The sequence below is a fragment of the Plasmodium malariae genome (assembly GCF_900090045.1).
Source record: "Plasmodium malariae genome assembly, chromosome: 12".
NCBI classification, from domain to species: Eukaryota; Apicomplexa; class Aconoidasida; order Haemosporida; family Plasmodiidae; genus Plasmodium; species Plasmodium malariae.
Window position 1 is genome coordinate 2,086,030 of NC_041786.1, and position 15,700 is coordinate 2,101,729.

Genomic DNA, 15,700 nt, shown 5'->3' on the forward strand with positions numbered 1-15,700 from the left:
TTGATATGTTCATGTATATATATAAGCATATACTGTATTGCACAGCGTTTCATTTAACGGAATGAAAAGGCACAATATGCATGCTTTTTCTATTTTGTCATTTTTATCATTTCCTTAAATTATCATGTAAACATAGGAAATAATGAGTTTTTTTTTTATTTTTGTCATCGTTAGTCGTGCATATATATATATATTTACATAGGAACCAAAAATTTGTTAAAATAATGGTTATAATAAACATTTAAATTTACAATTTTTGATATTTGCAAAAAAAGCATTATGAAAATAATAAAGCTCAGTTGCAAATATTTATTAATACAAATATATATTTGTTTTTTTTATTAACTTATCATTTCTTATTCTTGACAAGATTAAATGTTCCCTTTATTTATTTATTCATTTATCAATTTATTTACTTTATTACTTTTTTTTTTTTTTTGCTCTACTTACATTGTTTAAGTATATATTTACTTACGCATTACACATCAATGGATATACAATATTATATATATATAAATAAATGTATGTGTAAATATATGTATATGAATGTAAGAACGTACGAATGTGTACGTGCATATATGTATTTTATACATATATACGTAATTTATTCGTCGCCTTTGGTACTTATTAAATGATGCGTGATATAAATTCATCGCATGTGTCAAGCATTACTTTTATAAATAGTAATGGCGTGATAATTACTACTGAAATAAAAGAAACAAATAAAAGGATGAAAGAAAACTTTTTAAATGATAATGAAGGTAATTATGTTTTTTACGAAAAAGATTTAGAAAACATTAAAAATGTTGTTCTTACACTAAAACCATTTCATCAAAAATTTGAAGATAATATACTATTCCGAATAAAAAAAAAAGAGGATAAATATCGATGTGAATGGGTTTTATTACTTAAAACAATTAAAAAGGATAATATAAAAAAACAAAGAAAAGGTGATATGTTCGTAGATATAGAAAATAAAAATGATTGTGAACAAAATGGTGAAAAGGAAGTAATAGAAGAAAAAACATTTGACTGTAATGATATAAAAGATATTATGTTAAAATATATATATTGTATTACTTATTTTGATAACTATATTCTTAATTTAAAAAACAGTATTGGATTATTTAATTCTGAAAATGATCATTTTTTAAATGAGTTTATTAAAATAAACGATGATTTTACCAAAAAGAATTGTAATGAAGTTTTTGAAAAAATTAATGATAATAAAGATAATGAAAAAGAATTTTTTTATGATACATTGGACGCAGATAATAAATTTATGATAAATATGAACAGTTCGTGTAATATGTTAAATGAGCAAAGGGAAGTTCATTCGGCTAATCTAAGTAGCATTAGTGATAGAGGCTACAATAATAATAGTAATAACAGTAATAGCGTTAGCAGTAATAACAATAGCCATAATGGTATTGTCAGTAATAACAGTAATATCATTAGCAGTAATAGCATTAGCAGTAATGACAATAGCCATAATGGTATTGTCAATAATAGCACTGTCAATAATAGCACTGTTAATAATAACAGTAATAACAATAGCAGTAATAGCATTAGCAGTAATAACAATAACAGTAATAACAATAGCAGTAATAGCATTAGCAATCATAGTATTGTCAATAATAGCATCGTCAATAATATTGTTAGCAGTAATAGCACTGGCAATAAAAACATTAGCAATGATAGCACTGGCAAAAATAATCATAATAAAAATAACAGTAGCAAATATAACAATAGTAAAAATAACAGTAGCAAAAATAACAATAGTAAAAATAACAGTTGCAACAGTAATAATAGTAAAAATAACAGTAGCAACAGTAATAATAACTCAATTAATGATAATATATACAAAACAAATAACTGTAACAAACGTAACAATATTATAATTGATAATAGTAGCGATTATGCTACGAACGTACACTTTGCAAGAGCAAACTGCGATAACACAAATGTCGATAAAAAACAAAAAATACATAGAAAAAATATTGCAATGAAATATAATTTACGTAAATCTGCCAGTAGCAATTCAAATTATAATTATAATTCAAATAATTGTTCTTTCACATCTGTGAAAACAGATGATGACGTTAATAATTTAAGTGACGAAAAACACATAAAAGGTTATAATGATGACCACATGAATTTTTTAAAAAAATTGTTTTGTAATAATTGCAATTTAGAAAAACGTAATGTAATAGACATTGACAAGAAACAAAATGCAAGTTCAATTAAATTAATGATGAAGGATAATAACTATTTCTCACAGAAAATAAAAGAAGAGATATTGACAAATTATGTTGATAGAAACGCGGCAACTCTCGGTGACGAAAATTCCATGACAAATGCAGTTGATTACAATAAAGGAAGTTGTGCAAATAATGATAACAGTAATAACAGCAGTAAAGCTAATAGTAATAATAATATCAATAATAATATCAATAATCATATCAATAATAATATCAATAATAGTATCAATAATAATATCAATAATAATATCAATAATAATATCAATAATAATATAAATAATAATATAAATAATAATAAAAATAATAATATAAATAATAATAGCAATAATAATATAAATAATAATAGCAATAATAATATAAATAATAATAGCAGTAATAATAGCAATAATAATATCAATAATAATAGCAATATTAATAGCAATATTAATGGTAGTAATAATGGCAATAATTATACCAATAATAATTTCAAAAATACGTATAATCGTGACGCAGATATTCACGATTTAGAGGAAAGTTGCAAAGTTTTAAAGAATAAAAACGCAGAAGGAGGGAGAGGAAGTGTATTTATGAATGTTGACGATTTAAAAAGGGAATTAGTTAATTTCTTAAACGAAAATGAAGTAAAGGGGAATATTGATGAGGATAAAATAAATAATAAAAATAACATAACAGATAGATATCAGTTAAGATCTAGCAAAAGTGCTCATCAATATGATAATATGAATAGTATAAATAAATGTGCGTCTGATACACTATTAAATTCATCTGATAAAAAAAATCGTAGTAATGTTAAATATGATTTTGTTCATGAGGAAAATGTGCATCCAAATGGGGCATTGCATTATTTTCAAAAATTTTCAAATGATTCCATAAATAATGGTAAAAATTTAAATTATGATATACTTCATGAACAAAATAAAAATTTTGAAGTAAGTGATTTCATTGATACAATGGGTGATGCTAACATAGAATTAATAAAATTAATTTTGAAGCACCATATTAAAAATAATTGTAATAAAAATACTAAGGAACAAAATAGGCAAAGTGAAAAATTACAAAATGTGGGTAAAAAGGATTATTACGAACATATACAATATAGTGGAGATGATGAAAAGAATAATTTATTTTCAGCCGCTAAAAGGGAAGGCAGTAATATCATGAGCGATAGAACAAGCTGCCAGAATCATAGTAAATATTATGAGCATAATAACAGTTTTAATGCGGATGAATGTGTCGATGATAGTGGTAAAAACATTAATAACACTAACAATAGTAATGAGAACAGTCGTTCTATTAATGGAAATAAATCGAAATATGATTTTAGAATCAGGAAGAGAAGGGAATTTGATAACGAGCATGGCGATTACATTAATTATAATAAGATAAAGAATAAGAGTAATTCCTGTGAAAATAAGAAAGAAAAAAATATACCAGATTCTCATTACGAAAATATCGCAAGTGAAATATTGAAGGTCATTGCAAAATTTAATGAAAATTCAAACCTGAAAGCAGATTTAAGTGAAAATGACAACAATAATAGTTGTAATAATATTAATATCAACAGCAATAACTGCAATGATGGAGGTAGCAATAGTAATAATAGTAGAGGTAATAACTGCTTGAGTAGAATGAATAATTGCAATAGTAGGGGCAATAATTACAATAACAAAGACAGCAATAGCAATAACAACAATAGGAACGATAACCGTAGTAATAACCGCTTAAATAATGCCATAAGGGAATTTATTAAGAATGTAAGTCCCAGTGAAATAAACCAGATTTCATTAAATAAAGAGCAGATATTTTCGAAAATGATAAATGATAATTTAATTAATGCACAAAGAAATGACATAGAAAATGATGAATATGTAAAGAGAGCTGAATCTGTGAACACAAATACAAGTAGAAAGCAATTTTTAAAATCATGTAGTGTTAATAATAATCACTTAATGAATAATACATGCAGTAAAAGCAGTGTTAATAGCGATGATTCGTCCCATTTTAACAATAATACGAGTGATGTACATGTTAATACAGACAAACTAAATGAGAAAATTTTTGATGAAAAAATCTTATTTAACTCATTAAAAAATGATAGTGATGTGAGCAATTCATATTATAGCAATATAGCAAGTGTAATTAATTTGATAAAAACTAGTATGATAAACAATTATGACGAAATGGAGGATTCCCCAAAGGCTTTTTTCAATTACTGCGGTAATATTAATAATACTACTACTACTGCTGCTGCTGCTATCATTGCTACTACGAATAATAATGATAGTAGCATTATTGGTAGTAAGAACAGTAATAGTAATAATAGCAATAATGGTAATTATGGTAACAGCAATAGCAGTAATAAGTTAAAAATAAAGGGGGGGGATTTGAAAAAGGACATATGTACCTCAGAAGGGATAGCCGAAGGTTTTAATAATTTAGATAGTGACGATTATATTATTGACAAATCAAATTTGAGAGAAAGGAAATATTTCCGACTTGGAGAAAATAAGAAGGAAAATGATTATATTTTAAATTGTAATGAGGATGATAATAATAATAAAAATAATATGGTTCGAATTGAAGCTCGTGAAGAAGTGAATAACAACAAAAACCTTCTGAATACGTTTAATAATGGTAGTTGTACAAATAATGGAAGTAATAATAATGAGAACAGTAATAACAGCATTGATAATTTTAATAGTATTAATGATCATAATAATATCCTACAGACATTTATGTTGTCAAATGAAAATATGGACTTGCTGTATAACTATTATTTACAAGCTTGTAAAAATAATTTGATAAACGCTATTATTTTTAACAACAAAATTACCGAATTAACAGATTGTGAAAATAGTGACCATGTGAAAAATGTTACCAAGGTTAATAAGAAAGGTATTAGCGGTATTGGCGGTATTAGCGGTATTGGCGGTATTAGCGGTATTGGCGGTATTAGCGGTATTGGCGGTATTAGCGGTATTGGCGGTATTAGCGGTATTAGCGATATTGGCGGTATTAGCGGTATTAGCGATATTGGCGGTATTGGTAGTTCACACTGTGTTAACACCATTAATAATAACAAGAGTAAAAATAGTAACGGAAAAGGTATCAAAAATAAAGTAGATGATATGAAGGAAGGTCTTAATTATAATAGTAATAATGTGAGTAGTGGTAATGTGAATAGCGGCATTGTGAGCAGCGGTAATATGAATAATGGCAATATGAGCAATGGTAACATGAGCAGTGGTAATTTAAGTAGCGGAATTGTAAGCAATGGTAATGTGAACAGTAGCAATATGAGTAGCATCACGAATGTGAGTAACAGCATTAATGTAAATAATAATATTAACATGAATTTTAGTGATAATTGTAAATATACAAAAAATGTTGCTGATCAAGTAAACAATTTTTTTCACAGTTGCTTTTGTAGTTTAAAAAATCTTAACGACGATATTGGAATATATGAGAACTTAGTGAATCATGAAAATGAGTGTGATAATAATTCTTATGAACATTTTTTTTATAATGTGAAAAATAATATTAAAATTAATAATAGTATCAATAATAATGAAGAGTATATATGTGAAAATACAAAGTTAATTGATGAGCAACTTAACAATAATAAGATTAACGTGGATACTAGTAATATCCATTTGGGGAAATTTAATGATATGCATAACATTCTGTCTGGTAATTTATTAAAGGCTATAAAGAGTAGAGATGTGTATGATAGTAAGAAAGTTGCTGCAATAAACGATGCAAGCCATGTTAGTGGTGTGATTAACATGAATGACGTGAACAAAGCAGATAACAGTGGGGAAGTTTTTAAAAGTTTCGACAATCAGTTGAATGCACTTATGAATAAATATGAAAATAATGAGATACTTAACAATTATCAAAAGGACATTATAAAATTTGTAGAAGATTTTAGTAATCAAAAAGTAACAAATTATCAATCAGAACAGTTACAGCAAATTCGGAACAACAGTAATAGTAGCAGTAATAGTAATAGGAGTAACAATAGTAGTACTAATAATTGTAATGGTAACAGTAATAATGGTAGTAATAATGGTAGCAATAATGGTAGTAATAATGGTAGCAATAATGGTAGCAATAATGGTAGCAATAATGGTAGCAATAAAGGTAGCAATAATGGTAGCAATAATGGTAGCAATAATGGTAGCAATAATGGTAGCAATAATGGTAGCAGTAGTATCAGTGCTAAGTACAACGATGAGCATATTTTAAAGGCTATTTTAATTAACATGATAAAAGAATTGACAAATTCGAAAAGTAGTAATAATAATCCTTCAATGAACAAATACGCATCTGATTCGAAGAATGATACAGGCGATAGCAATAACATCAATATAAGCAATGGTAGTAATAATAGCTGTAACAATAATGATAGTAGTAATCGTAGCAGCAATTGTAGTAGCAATTGTGGGAGTAACTGTAACAGTACTAGCAGTAATGATTCTTTTAAAAATACACCTAACAGTAACAATTTGTCTTCCAGTGGTGATAACAAAGGGAGAAATACATGGAATCAAAAAAAAAATATAAACAAAAATGCAAGTTGTTCTAACACAACATACAATAATTTTCATGATAATGTAAATAGCAACATTATTTTTCAGACTAATGTAGATGCGTTTAATAATATATGTAACAATTTGGTTATAAAGAATAATATAAACAACTCAAATAATTATTACAATAATTATTGTCAAAATAATATTATTAATATTAACAACTGTAGTGGTAATAATTATTTTTATAATAACAACAATAGCAGTAATAGTAATGGTAATAATAATAATAATAATTCGAACAACAGTGATAATAACATACATATGTTGAAGGAAGAAGGTAATCTACTCTGTGATACTATAAACATTCAAAATAAAGTGAAAGACAGTTTTCACAATAATGTTGATTTTATTACAAGAAATAATATTTACAGAAAAGTAAAAAATAATAACCGAAATGAACAAAACATTTCTGATTTTAAGAAGTCATTAAATGATAGTTATCCTATGATTTATAGGAAGCGTAGTTATGAGGAAAGTAGTACTGGTATTAAATACTGCGCTGCTAGTGGTACAGCAGGCCACATTGACACTAAGTGCAATAATTATAATAATGAAAATGACAATGATAATGGTAATGATAATAATAAAGTTAAAATTGGTGATAATATTAATGAAAACAATGGTGAAAATAATGATGAAAATAATGATGAAAATAATGATGAAAATAATGATGAAAATAATGATGAATATAATGATGAATATAATATGAATAATATTAATAACACTGATGAAGATAACGATGATGGTAATGGTAACGATAAGGGTAGCGAGAACGACCATATTAATACTGATAATAATAATAATGATATTAATAAAGATATCAACAATGACATGAATAATGACATGAATAATGATATGAATAATGACATGAATAATGATATAAGCAATGATATGAATAATGACATGAATAATGATATGAATAATGATATGAATAATGATATGAATAATGATATGAATAATGACATGAATAATGATATGAATAATGACAATAATAGTATTATTAGTACCGGTAGTAGTAGATATTGCGATGACTGTAGCAATAGTCATAGAAACTATGATAATATGAGCAATAGTAACTATAATAGTAGTCGCGAAAATATCATTAATAGTAAATGTAATAGTAGAGATAATAACGTGCTGAACAACCAGCTCGTTGAGGACGATGAACTTTTACAAAAAGATATTTTCGAATCATCGAGAAGTAAGGAAATAATTGATATACAGATAGGAGATATAGATAATGGGAAGGTGGTGAGTTCGGAGCAAACATATTTTTTTAACAAAATAAAAAGTATAGATATAGACAAATCGAAAAAAAAAAATAAAAGAAATTCGTATGATGAAGATATTTTTAAAATGGGAAAAAGAAATAATTGTAAAAGTGGTAATATGAAAAATTTTGAAAATAACAATATGATCAATAACAATGATTGCTTAATAAACAGAAGCAATGATAAAAATTTCATTCCCCTAAGACATGGTGATGATAATAATATAGATAATACTTATAATAAAGTGAAAAAAAAAGAAATTTTTGAAGAGTTTCAAACGAAAAATAAAGATAAATATTTTTTTATCTTTAGCTGGAATATGGAAGACTGCTCAACCGTTTCGAACATTTCGAATTATTTGCAAAATTTGCCAAGTGTCAGTGATACAAACAATAATAATAATAATAATAATAATAATAATAATAATAATAATAATAATAATAATAATAATAATAATAATAATAATAATAATAATAATAATAATAATAATAATAATAATAATAATAATAATAATAATAATAATAATAATAATAATAATAATAATAATAATAATAATAATAATAATAATAATAATAATAATAGTAATAATAATAATAATAATAATAGTAATAATAATAATAATAATAGTAATAATAATAATAATGCTATATATGACACTTTGCAAGATGAAAAAAAGGAGGATTTATCCTTGAATATAGTAGAAAGTAACCCATCGCATAATAGTAATGGTACTGCCAATGGTAGTAAACAGAGTGTCAGTGATAGGATTTGTCCTACTTCATCCAACAACACGAATAACAACAGAGTACCTATCGATTTAAAAAGTTTGAAGCAGAATGATCTTAAGGAATTATTGTTGCAAAAAGGATGGTATTATAAAAGTATTAAAAAAAGTGAAGAGCAAAATAAAAACAATTTTAACCTTAATAATAATATGTATATGATGAAAAGGAAAAATAAAGATTCTGTATGCCAAGATTTATATAGTGACAACGTTAACTCGTGCAATAATTGTGAAGCCAATGTAAAGACTAATGTATACAGTAGTTATTCTTCATATAGTTCGTTAAATATTAATTTCTTTTCTCTCTTTGATGATATGTATGAAAATTTCTTTAAATATGATTTTGAAGATCGTGAAAAAATGTTAAAGATTTTGAATATAAACAAAGATATATGCTTCAATCAGCTGTTAATGTTTTATAAAAAAAAAATATTCTTCGATTGTAAAAATGGAAGATCCCATGGTAACGTTAGCGGTATCATCAGCAGTAGCATTAACAGTAACGGTAGTAGTAGCACTAACAATAAGAGTAATAGTAACATTAATAATGATAATGATAAATGTAATAACGATAAGCAGCCTCTAGATTTATGTAACGATTATAACCTGCATGCAAATGAAAGTGCAGTTGGCAGTAGTAAAAACAACACACTTTATAGGAACCTTCTCATGAGCAATATTATAGTAATAGATAAGAAGGACTACTTCCCAGATAAGCATAACACGGAACTAATAAATTGTAATAATAACAATGATAATACCATATTACCTAATTATTCGGTGCAGTGCAATGCAAAGGACGAGGTAATAAATGCACCGCGTTTTATCCTAAAAGACGAAATGGACTGCTTTAGTAAGGTAATAAATCAACTGAGGGACTTCAAGCAAATTATAAATAATAAATTGTTGTTCAAGAATAAAAATTATAGTGATCCTAAGGATAGCAGCAGAAGTGTTATTACTGACAGCACCACGAGGGAAGAAATAATCACAAATATTCAGACAGGAAGCACTAATTTGGATTCATTAAATGTTGATGAGAATGCCCAGGAAAATGATGGTCCAAATGATAAGCATTATTTTTCCGCAGAAATTGAAGAAGAGTTATCACATAAAACAAAATTGAACAATAATGAAATGAAATATATTATTAAGGGAAATAAAGGCACTATGGCATTAAAGGAAGAGAAGGATACAAATAAGCGAAAGGGAAAGGAGAAAAAACGTAAAGGCGTAAATACTGCACGTAACAACAAAAAGAACGGTAGAAAGCAAAATAAGGAAGAAGTATATGCTCGAAGTGTTGAAAAGGTAAAAAATGATATAAAGGAGGTGGTTGAAAAGAAATATAAGGATAATAATAATATTAACCATATTAACAATAATTATAATAATAGTAGTAACAATAATTACAATAACAATACGTATAACGAAAATATGAGCGATTTTTCCATAGATAGTGATCATGCACGTGAAATGGTGGAATATATCTTCGAAAAGCCGAAAAACGAAATGGGAAAAGATGATGGTAGCAGTAGTAACAGTACGAAAAATAGCAGCAATAGTGCAAACGACAGCGGCAGTGGTAGTGGTAGTGGTGATTTTATTCGAAGCGGAAGTAATACGATGAAATCTCCTAATAATGGTACGCTTGAATTCGAAATAGATATTAAGGATACGGAGGAAGACAGTAACCATACCTTGTTTAAATTTATTTATCACAAAATTAACTGTATAAGAAATAATATGTGGTCACAGAATATTGATGAGTTACAAAATAAAGAAATTAATGAAGTGTTATTAAGAAATATTAAAAGAAAAAATAAAAAGAATGTTTTGAATGATGAAAAAAGGGTAAGGGAAAAAAATGAACACGCTGAAAAAAATAACAACAAGGAAGAAGAGGTTAAGAAGGAGGTGAAGGAGGAAGAGGATAAAAATAGGAAGAAAGAAATTTTGATAAAAGAAAAACAGCAATCAGAAAATTCTTCCGCAAATGATATATATTATTTTAATATATACACGAACTTATGGGAAAATGTAGATCTAAATGTTAGTCATAAATTATTAGAATCATTGGAATTAAAAAAAAAAACTATAAATAAATACTATAAAAAGAATGAATATGGAGATACAAATTTCATTACATTTACTGAATGGAGCGTATACAATTTAATTATATCGAAAATATATAGAAGTTTTGATTTTAAGAAATTCGAAGATTATCAGTTGAAGGTATATAATATGGAAAAGTTTCACTACGAACTAAAAAAAAGAAGTACGTATAATTTTGGTATTAAAATTATAGGTGATTCTAGTACTAGTAAAAGTAGTCAACAAAAAAGTAAAGGAAAAAACTATAAATTAAATGAAGTTAATAAAGCATCTAAAATTTCGGATGAATATTCAGATTATAATTACGATGATGATTATTATATTGAGGAGGGAGATGATGAATATGAATTTGACGTATTAGAAGAGGATGTGGAAGAAGAGGAAGAAGAGGAACTATTGTATGATGAAGATGGGCAGAAAAATGAGTTGAGGGAACAAGAGGTAGAGGATGAGGAATCGAAAGAGTTCGTTTATATTACAGGGGGAAAGGAGAAGACTGAAAACAGTAATAATAACATTGGCGGAGGTAATAACTATGGAGGAGGCAGTAACAATGGAGGAAATAGTAGTAGAATGTTTTGTAAGAGCAAAAATAGGAATGGAAGCAGACTGACCGTTGGTAGCAATAAGGATAATTATGCATGTAACAATGCAGATAAGAAATGTGCAAATGAACAAAAAAATATTAAAAAAATGATTATTTTTAGTGAAACTACTAGAACTAACAACTATATGGAGAGAAGTAATTCACAAAACCCGAAAGAAGAAAAAGACAACACAGAGGAGAGAGAAAACAATAAAAGAAGCTTAGGAATGTCTTTGAGAAGAAAAAAAAGAAATAGCTTAATTAGCGGAAACGCTACTGAATATAGTCTTTTAAAAGTGAATAAAAGAAAAAGTAAGAAATTAAAAGTAAGTGAAAAGGCAGATAAATGTGTAGAGGGTTCACAGGAAGCTGGGGCAAATCAGAGCAATCGTAATGGTAATGCTACTAATGGAAATGGTGGTAGAAGCAGAAAAGTGCAAATCTTCAAAAAACGAATAAGACAAAAGAAAAACTTCAACCCGGTGAGCGACAAAAAGATGAATGTATATCACTTAATACAGTTACCTGACTATGCAAACCATAAAGAATTAATTAAGAGCAAAAACGAATTCCTCCCGACGTATATTTTACAGTATGAACAATTAAAAAAAAACGAATGTATATTTTTTAATATTCAAAATCACTACAATAATTTTATTAATAATGTATATCACTTTGCTGTTAGTTATGATCAATCGCTAAAACATAATGAATATCTTAATAACACTTTAAACAATGTAAAAGCGAGATTGCATATTAAAAGGTTGTGTTTAAAGAAAAACATAACCATTCGAGATAATATATTTGATATATGTAGTACTTATTTTAATGATTTGTACACATATGATTCAAATAGTAATACGTTTGTATTTTACAAATCTAAGAAATTAAGAACAAATAGGATGGAAAAAACTTTAAATAACCAAGATTATTATAGTATGTATGTGAATGATTATATAGAAAATGAATTATTGAATAAAAGAAAAAAATCCAGAAAAAAAATTGCAGCAAATGTATTATGTAATAACGAAGATAGTAATAACAATAATAGTAATATTAACAGTAAAAGTAATAATAACACTAATAATAACACTAATAATAATAGTAGTAATAATAGTTGTAATAAATTTAAATACGCAAATGAAAATGCTACGATGAAAATTTTGTCCAATTCATTTGAACATAGTGATTCATATGTAAATGATTATTCAGATAGAAGAGAATTACAGTGCAAAAATAATAATAATACCTTAACTAAGGAACATTTTCTCAAAGGAAATAATATTCATAATAACAATATTTATTCTACTTCAGATATAGCAGCTAATATGGAACATGGATTATGTGATCAGTTAGATTATATAAAATATTTTGGTGAACAAGTAGATAATGAAGAGGAAGAAGAAGGGGAGGAGGAAGATGAAGACGAAGAATGCAACAATGGGACATGTAAAAACATTATGTCTTTTAGTGAAAGAACAATGGAAGAGGAAATAGGAGCAGAAATGGATAACAATGATCAAATGGAAGGAGGAATGCATGTATTTAAACCTGAACAAAATAGATCTTTTTCTCCTGACTTGTTAAGTACATATACCAATAACTTTGAAGAGGAAAATGATAAAAGTGATAAAATTGATAAAAATAATTATAATAATAGATCCAGTGAAAGTTTTGTTAACTATTATAATCAAAATAATAACAAACTATTTTTTCAAAAACAAGAAAATCGAAATACTAAAAATTTTAACAATAAGAAAAAGGATCTTTATTTTAATGGAAATTTAAACCATGATGATATAATACAGTATATTGATATACAGTAAAAAGAGTCGTCTTTGTGTTTGTAGGAAGGTACACGAGCATATGAACATGAACATTTGCAAATATACATATATTGATGTGCACTTTGTATGTATTGTAAATTAATTTTTTTTTAATTTTTTATGTCCCTTTTGAAATATATTTATTATTGTCAATATTTGTTTTTTTTTTTCATTTTCCTTTTTTTTTGTCTTACCAATCCCTACGACAATATCCTCTCCCTTTTTTTTTTTTTTTTGTCAACATATATATATATATATATATGCGTATCTTATTCCTAGTAACCTTTCTCAACACCATTTTATATTTCATTAATTTATATATACCTTATGGCAAAAAGTACAGATGTTTGTTTAATATAATAATCCATTCTTTTATTAATCATAGAAAAAAATACACTTGATAGATAAACACACATGCATTTACGTATAGGTACGTAAATGTATATATGTTAATAGTGGACATTTTTTTCTAATCATTCTGTATTTTTAAAAATTTTACTTGTTTATTTTAATATGTTTATTTATTAAAAATAAAAATACCTTTTATTTCCATTTTCCCTTGTAAATTTTAATGCGGCATAATGCCATTTTTAGAAGCAAATATATTATATATGTATTATGTATGCATATATAATATCGATTATTTTTATAACATACAGTGAATACTATATTAATGCTAAAAAATAATTCCATAATTTTCATTGTTATGTATTTTATACATATTTTATTGTTGAGAATTCATAATTTTGCGTTTTTTTAAAAATCATGATTAACTTCTTTTTAATATAATGAACGAAAAAAACAAATAAATAAAACAAATAAATAAAACAAATAAATAAAACAAATAAATCCTTCAAAGATATTAAGAATGTCTCGAGTTATATACAGTTGTTTCCTTTATAATTTTATTATCATTCAAATGAATTATGTTCCAGTAAGCTATTATTTATGCATGTACGAGACTTTTTTTTTTTAAAAAAACCACTTTCGCATTTTTAAAAAGGAAAAACAATGTATTATATATATATATATATACTTATATACAATTAATTTACGATATTATGAAAAGTGTAAAATTCTGAAAAGTCGTTTCTACCATATTTAAGTAAAGCGTACAATTTCAATGTTATTCAGAGGATGTGTTTAAAAGTATATAGGTTCTCAAAGCGTTTAGCTATTTAATCATAAAAATTCCAATTTCTCTCCTATTTAAAAAATGTAACCATATAAATTTAAATGAAGAATTTATCTTCTTTTTTTTTTTTTTTTTTTTTAAATTATAAACAAATTGATAGAACTATTTTAGTTTATTTTTGGAAAATGAGATTCATTTTAATTATATAAAGTAAAATAAAAAAGACAGAATTATTGTTTTTAAAAAAATAGTTAGAACGAAGTAGCTCTTTGTTCATTTATATTTTGTTACTCATATTTTTAAGAAGCTTTTGCTCATCTGTAAAGTTTATATTGGTATTTGCACACAAAGAGTGGTAAAAAGAATTGTATGCCCTTTTTTTTTCTCGAGTAATGAAGCAAGGAATAATTTGTAGGAAAAAAAAAAAATGTACACATGGAAAATGATTTTGTAAATAAATAACAGAATGAAAACTTAGCCACGTATATACATATGCATATATATGTGTACATATGGATCTCATTTAAGTTTTTTCATTTTAATAATCAATACGCATAATTCTGTTTCATGCCCCCTTTCTTTGTGAACAATGAATAAAAATTTCGAATACATGCATTATACATGAATAAGAACAAAAAGTAATTTTATTATATATTTTTTTTTTATTTTCGTTTCTTATGTGTTATGAACTTATGCCTCAATTCGTCCATATTATATTAAAATAGGAATAATCCACATTTCATTATATATTTTATATGTAATATAAAAAATAAACAATGATTTCACTTAAAAATATAAAGAGAAATTATTCCTTGATAATAACCTTTATAATATTTTTACTAATGTACGCTTTGCAATGCGATATAATACACTTTCCTTATTTTGAATTTTTATTTTTGGAAGAACGTAAAAAAAAAAAAAAAAGAAATTTTTTTTTTTAATACAATTATGTAAACTCTTTTAAAAGAGCATACACATATTCATTATTTATACATATGTATTATACATATGCATATGGCATGTACGCGCATTGAATTTAGTAGATTAATTAAAACTTGAAATTTTAAAAGAATTATTTTGCAGTAAACAATTGACAGTCTCAATTTTATTTTATCTTATTTACTTAT

At 25.6% G+C, this 15,700-nt stretch overlaps 1 protein-coding gene across 1 annotated transcript; it reads left to right on the top strand.

Annotated features, from left to right (window-relative positions):
- Positions 1 to 634: 634 nt before the first annotated feature.
- On the top strand, positions 635 to 13,438 carry PmUG01_12054500 (conserved Plasmodium protein, unknown function; the record flags this gene model as incomplete). Its single annotated transcript, XM_029006769.1, has 1 exon — positions 635 to 13,438. The coding sequence occupies one exon, from the start codon at positions 635 to 637 to the stop codon at positions 13,436 to 13,438; it is 12,804 nt and encodes a 4,267-aa protein (XP_028863225.1).
- Between the last annotated feature and the right edge of the window lie 2,262 nt (positions 13,439 to 15,700).